This window comes from Labeo rohita, chromosome 6 (genome assembly GCF_022985175.1).
Source record: "Labeo rohita strain BAU-BD-2019 chromosome 6, IGBB_LRoh.1.0, whole genome shotgun sequence".
Taxonomy (NCBI): Eukaryota; Metazoa; Chordata; class Actinopteri; order Cypriniformes; family Cyprinidae; genus Labeo; species Labeo rohita.
The window spans coordinates 29,228,458-29,241,526 of NC_066874.1; the positions used below are offsets into that span (position 1 = coordinate 29,228,458).

Genomic DNA, 13,069 nt, shown 5'->3' on the forward strand with positions numbered 1-13,069 from the left:
CATAAACGCCCTCTTTACACGTGACACCAGTAACGATGCATTGCTGTGCTTTTACTCAAGAGCTGCGTGTTTGCTGTCAAGTTTAATATGGTTTGCACCGCCCCAGGCTGCCTAAATAACAGCTTCTTTGCAATAGTCTTCAGTTGATTTTGACAGGTTCACAAAACAATTGGCGCTGGAATGTGCCGCGCAAACTGGTGATGAGCGTGATGATCATGGATTGTTAAAAATAAACTTTAGCTGCTCATTTTTTACGCTGAAATCCCTCAGAAGGATATTCAGAGTGACAGGAGCTACAAAGAGCAAGAAACAGCTTGAGGTACGGCAGACTTCTATTGTTTTGCAAAAAAGTATTGGAGAATATTAATTTAGGAAAACATTTATTATATATTCCACAGCATAAACTCTATCTCATTATATATTTTCTAGCATGACATACACTACCATTCAAAAGTTTTTAGTCAGCTGATGCATTAAATTGATCAGAAGTGACGGTAGATACATTTATAATGTAAGATTTCTATTTTTAATAAACGCTGTTTTTTTAACTTTCTATTTAGCAAAGAATTAAAAAATATTAAGCAGCACAACTGTTTTTAAGGTTGAAAATAATAATATTTTTTATTAGAAGCAAATAATCATATTAGAATGATTTCTGGAGGATCATGTGACACTGAACACTGGAGTAATGATGCTTTTCCACAACAGAAATAAATTACATTTTAAAATATATAAAAAAAAATTACATTGCATTACAGTACACCATAATCAATTATCAAATATTTCATTTTTTTTTTTTTTTTTTTTTTTTTTTTTTTTTTTTGTTTTAACCAGATTAGCAAAATTGTATTTAGGCTTATTAAGGTTCAGTTTGGTTTTGTGAAAAACTTACATTAAAATGTATAATGCATAATGTGTCTGTACATCAATAACCAATCTATTTTACAAATATTGTTTGCCATATTTTATAACAAGTTACAATTGCATAGAAAGGTATGCTTTGCCTAAAAAAAGATTGACAAAAATAAACAGATTATACTGCAGTTTTTTTTCTTTTGCAGTGAAATATTATGCACTAAAGTGTCGTGGTAAATTTGCCCCTCAGAGTGTTTCGTGACACGTCTGTCACTGTCACTTATCAAATTAGACTAAATAGGGAATAACGAACTATCTGAATGAGAAACTAATGAGCAGTGTGCTAGTGCTTGGAGAAGAAACATGCTCTCAGAAAGCCACTCAGCAACTCTCAAGAGAAACAGCATCTCATGCGGCGCATCACAGAGGAGAGCTGGTGGTGTGCTGCAGAGGGCCAGACCAACTTGAGAGATTTCGCCTGAGGAGAGGCTCTGTCTCACCAACTACACTAATAGACACACCAGTCTGAGAAATAGCTAAAGGATTCACTCACTAAACCGAAGGGGAAAAGACTGAGAGGTAAGTTGAGATAACCAGACTGCCAGACAAAGACAGAGTGGAACTGTATATTCTTGAATGTTCTTGTGTTTTCAAGAAAATAAGAATTCTGTCCAAGCAGAATGTGCAATTTTGGGTGAACCTTGTCTTGAAAATAAAAAAAAAAAAAAAAAATAAAATGATTGAAATAAATAAATGAATTCATTTTCATGATAATGAGAGTTCTCTCCATGCAGAATTTGCAGTTTTGGGTGAACCTTGTCTTGAAATAAAAATACAACAAAACAAAACAAAATAAAATACATTTATTAAAATAATTAAATAATTTGTTTTCATGAAAATGGGAATTCTGTCCATGCAGAATTAGCATTTTTGGGTGAACCTTGTCTTAAAAAATATAATTAAAAAAAAAATACAATAAAATAAAATACATTTATTGTAGTAAACAAATAATTCATTTTCATGAGAATGAGAATTTTGTCCATGCATAATGTGCATTTTTGGGTGAAACTTGTTTTGTCGACAAAATTAAATTTAATAAAATTTATTGTAATAGATAAATAAATAATTTTCATGAAAATGAGAATTCTGTTCAGATGTGGAATTCTGTGCAGAATTAGCATTTTTGGATGAACCTTACCATGTAAATTAAAATTAAATACATTTATTGTAATAAATAAATAAATAACTTTAATAAAAATGAGAATTGTGTCAGAACTGGCATTTTTGTGTAAACCTTGTTTTATCAATAAAGTAAAATAAAGCAAAATAAAATAAAAAAAATAAGATAAAATAAAATAAAAAAAAAAAAAATAAAATAAAATAAAATAAAATAAAAAAAAAAAAGGATTTATTGTAAGAAATAAATAATTCATTTTCCTAAAAATGAGAATTCTGTCCATGCAGAATTTGCATATTTGGGTGAACCTTGCCTAGTAAAATAAAATACATTTATTGTAATAAAAAATAATTCATTTTCATGAGAATGAGAATTCTGTCTATGCAGAATTGGCATTTTCTGTGTTTGTTTTTTAAAAATAAAAAAAAATAAAAAATAAAAGCATTTATTGTAAGTAATAAATAACTAATTTTCCTAAAAATGAGAATTTTGTCCATGCAGAATTGGCATTTTTGTGTGATTTTTTTATCAGTAAAATAAAATAAAATAAAATAAAATAAAAGCATTTATTGTAAGCAATAAATAACTAATTTTCCTAAAAATGAGAATTCTGTCCATGCAGAATTCTGTCATTTGGGTGAACCTTGCCTACTAAAACATAATAAAATAAAATAAAATGTTTTAATACATTTATTGTAATAAATTAATTATTTATTTTAATAAAAAATATTAATATAAATGAGCAGACTGGGTGTGTATGTGTGTGTCTTACATGGTATGGTGCGCAGATACAGGTTGTCTCGAATCACTTGCTGTAGTTTGTGGTCGAGTGATCCTTTTTGGAACTGCAGGCTAAGATAATGCCTCAAATCAGCGTTCAGCACTTTACCTGCAAAGAGAGAGAGAGTGAGAAATTTATAAAACCTTTCAAAGGTTATGGAAAAAAGAAGTAGGCAGGCTTGGCATTATAATGCAGACTAACTCCCAGAAGGGATACGTTATTGCTCTGAGGTTGCTCTTTCATAAGATAAAGAGACTTAATGGGGTTCTCACCCCATTTAAAGCATAAAACTTCTGAAAAACATCACAAGTGCATCTAAAAATTAGAAAATTGTTGACATAGAGCTATACAATGAATATAAATAATACAGCTCTGATCATGTGATCAAGACGTTCATATTAAAACTATGAACACAGTTCGAGTCACTGTTAAGATCTATTGTGAAACCTTAGGAGACACAGGAGAAAAATCTGACAAGGCTTATGAAATATGTCAAATTATAGAATTAAAATGGAAGCAAAAGTTCAGTTTACTCTCTTGGTTAAGATAAAAATAAAGACATGTCATATGAGATCCTACTTTCCTACTGGGACTTTCACTGTATGCAAAATACCTTCTATTAGTGCCCAATTGTTTTTCATTTTCCAGGACTAGAGTGACATCTTACTCTGCTCATATACACGCGCACACTCAAACTGAGAGCCAGCTGCACAAAAACAACCGGCGTAAGTCTCTTATAAGCTTTGCTAACTCAGAAAAGACTTCACAAACAAGCTGACACAGTGTCGAAAGCAACTGTGAAAAGTGAAACCTAATGAAAACCCTCCGCACAGAACTTTTAAAAGCCTCACTTTCCCTCTTTCTGCCAAACTCCAAAGACGCAACTCTGGGAGAGTTCACAGAGAGTTGGGCAAAGTTGCTCTGCAGAGGAAGACAGAGGATGTTTGCTGATACAGACCGAGGGTGGATGAGAAAACGAAGGGAAACAGAGAGAGAGAGAGAGAGAGACAGTCCAACAGCACAACTCGAGGGAGGAGAACAAACGCTATTAAAGGGGTCACATGAGAAATCACATATTCTTTAATCTTTGGTTTAAAAGAAAGAAAGATAAGAAGTTAATCAAAACATGTTTTAACCTTAACATTCACTTCTTTTTTTAATCCCCATAAAACCTAAAAAGTCCCAATTATCAAGCCGTTTTGATTTTCTGAGCAGTGTGATGTCATACTGCTCAAGCCCCGCCCATGACCGCTGACGGACTGTCATATTAGCATATTTCCACCCTCAGCTAGTTGTACGCTGTCTGTAATTTTCTTCGCACTCAAGCAGCTGTAGCAACAACAAGGTCACGTAAGCAATCCAGGCGTTTTGTATTTGGATGTTAAACTTAACTTAAGAGTCGTCATTTTCCACCGACAGCAGAGCAACTGAAGACATACTGGATTAGTTTTGTTTTTGATGGTAGCTTGCCACCGAATACATAAAAAATGAAAGAGAGAGGCGGGGTGAGCAGAGCTCATTATCATTTAAAGAGGCATGCACCGAAACTGCTTGTTGAGAACGGAGCTGTTTTTGACAAGATAAAAAGTGTTGTTTTACATGGAATTTTAACCAAAGTATGTTACAGACATTTCTTTTTGTGGAAAGTGGGCATCTGGTGTCCCCTTTAAAAAAGATGTTTATTTTCATTTGTAAATTTAATTTTCTAATTTTTAGTCTGGATTTAACAGTTCATATGACACATTTAAATGCAGATTAGTTTATTAATAACAGATTTTTAAAAAATGTATTATTTTTTATTTTTTTATTTTCTTTAAATTTCTTTATTTATTTTATTTATTTATTTATTTTTTTACATATTTAACTGATTGTCAAAATTGGTCTAAATAACTTTAGTTGTAATTTATGGGTGAACCTTGCCTTGCAAAATAAAATAAAATAAACATTTATTTTAATAAATATGAAAATGATCATATCCATGCAGAATTAGCATTTTTGGGTGAACTTTGTCTTGAAAAAAAAAAGAAAAGAAAAAAAGGAACATGCAAAAAAAATCAAAAGTGTTCTGTGAATTTATCCAAAAAATAAAATAAAATAAAATAAAATAAATAGGTTTCAATGCACATTATTTTAATAAACAGATTAATTTAATAATAACTTTTTTTGCATATTGAACATATTGAACGTACTGTCAAAATCGGTCTAAATAACTTGACTTGTAATATATAGGTGAACCTTGTCTTGCAAAATAAAATAAAGATGAACTTTAAATGACAACATGATTATGATGTAATTTTTTTTACATCACTTACAAAAATACATTATTTATAACAACACAATAAAATACAAATATAAAATAAAACACTTAAAAAAACAAAAAATAAAATAAAATTTAACATTAATACAAAAAACATATAAAATTAAAAAAATATAAAAATACAATATGTTCAGTGTACACTTGTTAATGTGTTGATTCTGTTTACAATATAAGGTACATGTAAAATAAATAAAATAAAAAAACACTTTAAAAAAACGTAAAAAAATGAAATAAAATTAAATAAGGTTTAAAAAAAATAATAAGAAAAACTCTTATCACTGGCAGAAGGGGTACAAACAATTGAACCTGACAGCAAACAGTCCAGCTGAACGATGTTACTGATTTACACAGTCATATTTTAGTTTTCATGGGCATTTTCTACCATCTCTCTGAGCAAAACAAGTTGCGGCTTTAAGAAACACTTGTTTTGCATAAGTAATGAGAAGCAGCGTTAGCACTGCGTTCCTGCGCTCACACACCAGCTTGTGTTTTTTGTATAGATTGCAATTCTATAGAAAACAGCTTGTATTACAACACAACAAGATCACAAGCCAATCCACACTGAAATGTGCCACAGACACTGTTAAAATCAGATTTTTTTAGATTGGGAGAAAGTTTTGAGTTTTGAAAGTTTTTTAAAGTTCATCAAGGTCTTTCATCTAAAAAGACCAAGGGAAATTAGATTGCCCATGATATGAATTCATTAAAGGACCGAAAGAAAAAACAGAGGCTATGGACAAAAAAAGTAAATGATGATATGAGTCCTTTAAGAAGGAAAGTGTGAACGTTTGCAGACGTCAGACGCCACAAACCTCTAAACCGCTCGCACGTAATCTCCCGTCTTCACCCCTGTGCCATGCTGCCAGTCCTCATAAAGCACCATAATCTCCTCATAAACACAGCGTGACCCGTTATGTGTCATAACCTTTGGGCGGAAAGGCAGGTGTCCCCGTCAGATGTCCTGAATTAAGCAGGATTTATGAACCACGAAAAGCTGAAATATCACATCATTCTAATTTATTTTGACAGGGATAAAACAGGAATTATCATAGTGTTGACACAAGGAGCAGATATCAGCAGCGTTTTAATGGCTTGATGATTTAACGTGACTGGGAGATGAATGCTGATTTTATGCATGGACCTAGCAATGCTTCACCACTAGAATGCTATAGACACTGTTGCTTTAGAGAATTATGAAAACACTATTCTGCTCCTTGAGTAGACTTGATCGTTAATGTATTTTACCAGAGATGGGTGGGTCAGTTTCAAGATTGCAAAAATAAAATAACACAAAATTAAATTAAATATTTTTACAAAAATAAAATACTTTTACAAAAATAAAATATAAATAATATTTACAAAAATGTTACATAAATAAAAAACACTACTCTGCTCCAAAATAAAATAAAATACTTAAAAAAAAATTAAATACTTTTACAAAATAAATAAAAATATTTACAAAAATGTTACATAAATAAAAAACACTATTCTGCTCCTTGAGTACATTTGATCATTAATGTATTTTACCAGAGATGGGTGGGTCAGTTTCAAGATTGCAAAAAAAATAAATAAAATAAAATAAAATAAAATAAAATAAAATAAAATAAAATAAAATAAAATAAAATAAAATACCTTTACAAAATAAATTAAAATATTTACAAAAATGTTACATAAATAAAAAACATTATTTTGCTCCTTGAGTAGATTTGATCATTAATTTATTTGACCACAGATGGGTGGGTCAGTTTCAAGTTTGCAAAAATAAAATAAAACTAAATAAATAAATAAAGTAAAACATTCAAAAAACATTTACACTAATAAATAAAAATGACAAAAATAAAAACATGAAAAAATAAATAAAAATATTTACAAAAAACATGTTATAAAAAATAAAATGAAATAAAACACTTACAAAAAATATAACACAAAAAATAAATAAAAATATCTACAAAAAAAAAACATGCTACATAAATAAAATAAAATAAAATAAAATAAATAAGAAAGTTCATGTGATTATTCTTATTTACAAAGTAAGGTACATGTAAGATGTAAAAAATCAAAAACATGTAAAAATTAATAAAATTATTTATAAAAACATGTTACATAAAATAAAAATAAAATAAAATAAAATAAAATAAGACACATTTTTTTACAAAAACATTACATAAATAAAATAAAACAACAAAATAATTAAAAAATAAAAATAAAATAAAAATAACAAATAAAATAAAATACTTATAAAAATAAAATACAATTAAAAAATTAAACATTAAACATAAAATAAATAAGCTTAATGAAGTATGCTTATATGGATGTGTTGACTCTTGTAAAAAAAAACGGTACGTTAAATAACATTTTAAAAATTACAAAAATAAAGCAAATTAAAAATAATTTAATTACTTAATTTTAAGTTTGCTTAGTACTGTATGCTTTAGTATGCTAAAAGTATGTTTTTAAGTATGCATTTAAGTATGCTTATGTGTTGCTTACAAAGTAAGTTACATGTAAGATAATGTACCTTACTGTAAGAAATGTCTGAAACTTTATGTAAATGTTATGGCAGAAATGACCAGTGCCTTTTCTGTTGTTCGGTGTATTTACATTAGCATCCAAATTCGCTCACTCATCTGCATTCATTTCTTCCCCATATGGTGCACCATGTGGCATTGACTATGCAGGGAATAGAGAATGAGTGAACGAGTGAGTGACTTTGACAGAGCACATGTGGTCAAGGAGAGCATCATGGAGCGGAAACACAGCTAAAGGGTCTAGTGATGAGTCTCACCAGGTAAATATGACTTTTCATTAACACTGCCATATGTCCACCATCAAAGCCACTTCCACCAATTCATTTATCTCACTTCCTCGATAATGAGAATACCACTTTGTTTTCTTTTCATTGTATTTTAATTCCGTAAAAGCCCACCTGAGGCACTTCATCTCTGTTGCCACTGTCTTTAATGGACATTACTCAGAGAAGACAGCATATTTAATTTGATGTGAATGAAAATGAGACTGTGTGAGAGAAAAGCTGTGTGTTTAGCATATTCTACTGTTTTAGGTCATACCTTATTTTCACAACCCATTTTTTCTTGAGTTTTTCAGAAAGAAGTATTTTCATTGTTTTATCGATATAACAATCAATAAGAAGGTACAAACAGTGCAGCCCATTGCACACACTATACATTATATTCCTCAGAGCCTAGTTTTCATTTGCATTGAGCAAAATATAGTGTTTAATCTATATTTAAACTACAAGATCATATGCGCAGATCCCATACTTTTCCAAAAAATAAAATAAAATATAATAAAAATAAAATAAATACTTAATAAATAATTAATAATTAAATAAAACACTTACAAAAGATTAAAAATAACACACTTACATAAATACAATAAAACTAAATAATCCTACAAAATAACAATAATAAAAAATAAATAATAATAATTATTATTATTGTGAATAAAATAAAAAAACATAAAACAAGACATAAAATAATAATATAATAATATAAAATAAATTTAATAAGACTAATAAAGATAAAGATATTTAATAAAATATGTTTAATAAAATTAATGCTTTCAATGTTTTATCGATTTAACAATCTATTTAACAATTAACAACTAATAAATTATTTTTATATATCCAATTTTTGTCCTGCTCTACATTTGCTTAAAAAATAATAAAACAATATAAAATAATAAACTGTAAAAAAAAAAAGAAAAAAAGAAAACAAACTACATTAGAAACATGCAAAAAAAAAGTGTTCTGTGACTTTATTTAAAAATAAAATAAATTTACTTAAAAAAATTAAATAAGTTACAAAAAAAAATCTAAAAATAACACACTTACATAAATACAATACAAATACATAATTAAATAACAATCTTACAAAATAACAATAAATACTAGTACTACTACTACTACTACTAATAATAATAATAAAAATAATAAATAGTATTATTGTGAATAAAATAAAAAAACATAAAATAAAACATAAAATAATAATATAATAAAATAAGTTTAATAAAGACGTTTTTATTGTTTTATCAATTTAACAATCTATTCAACAATTAACAACTTACAAATTATTATTAAATAAAAACAAATTAAATTAAAAAACAATATTATTATTTTATTTATTTATTTAAAAATACAAATAATCAAAAATAAAATCGAATAAAATACTTACAAAAATGAAATAAAATACAAAAACTATATAAAAATAAAACACTTACATAAATACAATAAAATTAATTTTAAATTTTTATATATCCAGCTTTTGTCCTGCCTTACATTCACTTAAAAATATTAAAATATTACAAAATTATCAACTTTAAAAAAAAAGAAACATGCAAAAAAACAAAAAACAAAAGTGTTCTGTGAATTTATCCAAAACAAAATAAAATTAAATTAAATTAAATAAAACAAAACAAAATAAAATAAATGATGAACGTTCAGAAAAAAAAAATATTGGGAACATGCTGTATTTTAAAAATCTAATAAGCTGGTTAAATTTATGGTTAAATTGTGCTCAGCTAATGGGTCAAAAAGAACCTCAAGAAGAAGACTTTTACTGTCAATTTAGCACTTTCTCTTTCTGACCTCAACAGGACAAAGGTCTAGACTCTCTTCATCAATTTCAGCTTAACTTCTTGGATTCTGAGTTCTGAGGCAGAGCCGTCTGAGGTTATAAGACAGATGCTCTGTATCTCTCTCTCTCTCCCTTCCCCTTGGCCACCACCTTCTTCCGCCAATAAAATGAGGTAATAATATAATAATCCTGTCAAGGGAAGACAGAGAATTTGTTAGGGGGGGAAGACCAGGGGTTTTAGAGAACATTATCACTACGCCACTCTCTTTATTTCCCATTTTCAACTGTCAATATCTTCGGCCACTCCTCATCTGCCTTGGGTTTTTTATTCCTCATAACCCTTTTAACATTGACATTTCTTTTCTTTAGTTTTCTCCTTTTCATATCTCTGTCCTTCTCTATTTCCTTTCCTACGTGTCAGAAATGGCAGAGCAGCTTTCTAATCCTCCCCAGATTCCCTTCTGTCACAGTGCTGCTCACAAACCATGACAAGAACATACAAAAAAATAAAAAATAATAAAATAAAATAAAAATCAAACAAACACATAGCAAACAGAAAACACAGGGGGGTTTCATTTCTGCTTTTTGCTTTACCTTGAGAAAGGAAATCTCTTTTTACTACCGCCGAGGATCACTCTTATTAAAGTATAATGTAATTGCATAGTTTTCATTACTATTCAGTTGGTAAGAGAAAAAGTTCTGTTAATACATTTTTTACATTCTTGCTGTGGTAGTAATTAACCTCAGTAGGGGGCAATAGAGTTACCTTCAATCTAACTTTTATTATGATTCTTTTTAAACATTACTTAGCATTTTCTCATATTCAATATATCATATCTTGTAGGCATACTGAGAACGCAGGACATACTTGAATTTCACCATAAACTGCATTCTGAAACGTTTTTTAACAACAATGCATGAAAATTGAGCATGCAAAGCTAAAAAGATTAATATTCAAGATAAATACAAAACAAAGATTATTGACATTTTACATGAAAATCTTTCTATGTCATAAATTTTACATTTAATGTGTTACTTGTCTTTTTTACAGTTAATTGTGAAATACCAGTCATTTTGAATGAAAATTGTTTCTACATCATTTTTTAAAGTGTACAATAATTATTATAATGTTATGGCTAATTATAATTCTATAACATATAATTTATTTTAAATAAATACAAACTCTAAAAAAATAAAATCTTTAATATAATTAATATTTAAATTAGACATTATATTTTTATAATGAGATTTGCTAAAGACACTATATTTAACTGTTAAAGGTGTTAAAAATTAAATAAATGAGCAATTTTTACACCTGTAAAATAAAATAAAATAAAATAAAATAAAACATTAAATAAAACACTTACACAAATATCAATAAAAAAAAAATAAAAAAAAAAATAATCTTACAAAATAACAATTATAAAAATAAATACATTAATAATAATAATAATAGTAATAAAAAAATTATTATTATTGTGAATAAAACAAAAAACAAAAGATAAAATAATCATGATAAAATTAAATATATTTAATAAATACATGTTTTCAATGTTTTATCAATTTTTTTATTGTTTTATCTACTTAACAATTAACAACTAACAAATTATTTTTCTTAATCATTTTAAAAAAATTTTATTAATAAATTTTTGACCTGCCCTACATTCGCTTAAAAACATTAAAACAATATAAAATGATAAACAGTAAAAATAAAAAATAAAAAATAAATAAATTAGAAATGTGCAAAAGTGTTTTGTGAATTTATCCATAAAATAACAATCTTACAAAAATAAATAACAATCTTACAAAATATTTTTTTTATTTCATTTTTACACTTTTAACATTGTAAAATAGTGTCTTTAGCAAATCTCAAAATAGTCTTTTTATTTACATTATAAAAATGTGAAGTCTAAATTAAATTCCAACTATTTTACTATTTTAGTGATTTTATTTTGTAAAATGTGTATATGTATATACGGAGTACTACTTGTGCACAATCCACATTTCTTAATACTAAGCCTAAAATATGTTTTGTCACTATTGATGAGGATATTGGTCTTTAAATGCTAAATATTTAAAGTGTACCTTACGTATAATTGAAATAATTCCACTTTAGCACAATCAAATTTTTCACTATATCTTTAGTTGGACTTCAGCACTACTTCCGCACAATTAAAGCGCATTAAGTGCAAAATTAGTTTAGTATGCCAATTTAGTATACAAAAAGTACAATTGCAGGGTATTTAAGTACATAACATGTAGATGTATTTGAATACTTGGCATGAAATAAATGTATTTTAAATACATTTTAGTATATTTATTTTTCACTAGGGTATAACCCTTACTCATTCTTAAAAATAAATGTGGCTAAATCTTTGGTTACCATGGTAAATTTTTATAAAGGCCATCTTACAGCCTTTTTGCCCCCTCAGACAGCGCATTTATCTAATTGGTTAAGCTGCTATATACTGTACAGTTCAGGAGCAGATGGCTCTTTCGCCTGATTTGGCTCGTTTGCCACCGACGGCTCAAATAAGGGTTCGTTTTCTCAGCTGTGCTCCGATTCCCCATTGATTCTCTACAGCACTGCTGAGGAGGCCTGTTACACATGCATCTATTAGACGTCACTGATTATGTGACACAAATTAGCTGTTTTTAGCTCCTGCAAATGTCTCCTGAAGCGCTCAAAGGTAACAGCACTCCTAAAACTGAATCTGCTTCTCACAATCATTGCGGAAACGAGAAGAGTCGAGAAACAGCTGGCTGCACAACGGACTGAAAACGAGAGGTTGAGGACAGCGACAAGACAGCTGAATCACTATTTCTGATCGCTCCCCCGACCTCTCGGAGACCGTGTCCCCGGAACAGCCCGGATAAAGCCTCTCGCTCATGACAGATTCAAGCCAAGACAACAATCGCTAAGACAGCCACACGAACGCAACGTGTGCTTATTGTTGAAAGCGGCGTGGAGAGCCTTTACTTGAGAATGTGAAAGCTCGGTCTGTCACAACACTGAGTCGAGGGAGTTATGATTTCCGCCTAATGGCACTATGACCTAAAAGCTGTTACTGACAAAGAGAACAAAGCTAATCAGAAGCGATAAACAGAGTCAGACAATATGCAAATGAGGAACAAAATGAGCGAACAGGAAAGATGACAGAACATAAAACTCAGATTGCATTCTTTTATCTGCGTCTTTCCCACTACAACTAACTACTGCACAAAATCAGTGGGATTTTCCAGTGCAAAACGGGCTGTCATGAAGCTAGGGTGAGGTGGCTGGTTGTCAGGGAATTGCTATGCTGTTGCTAAGGTGTTCTGAGAGCTATGTGGTTGCTAGGTTA

General features: G+C 28.9%; 1 protein-coding gene across 6 annotated transcripts in view; it reads right to left on the reverse strand.

The window, feature by feature from the left end:
• The window catches only part of LOC127166837 (membrane-associated guanylate kinase, WW and PDZ domain-containing protein 3), a 145,047-nt gene that overhangs the window by 52,493 nt on the left and 79,485 nt on the right, over nucleotides 1–13,069 (reverse strand). For all 6 annotated transcript variants that reach the window (XM_051112434.1, XM_051112436.1, XM_051112435.1 and 3 more), the window contains one exon: nucleotides 2,805–2,921. In XM_051112434.1, coding sequence (XP_050968391.1) covers nucleotides 2,805–2,921 — 117 coding nt within the window. The remainder of the gene's footprint in view (nucleotides 1–2,804; nucleotides 2,922–13,069) is intronic.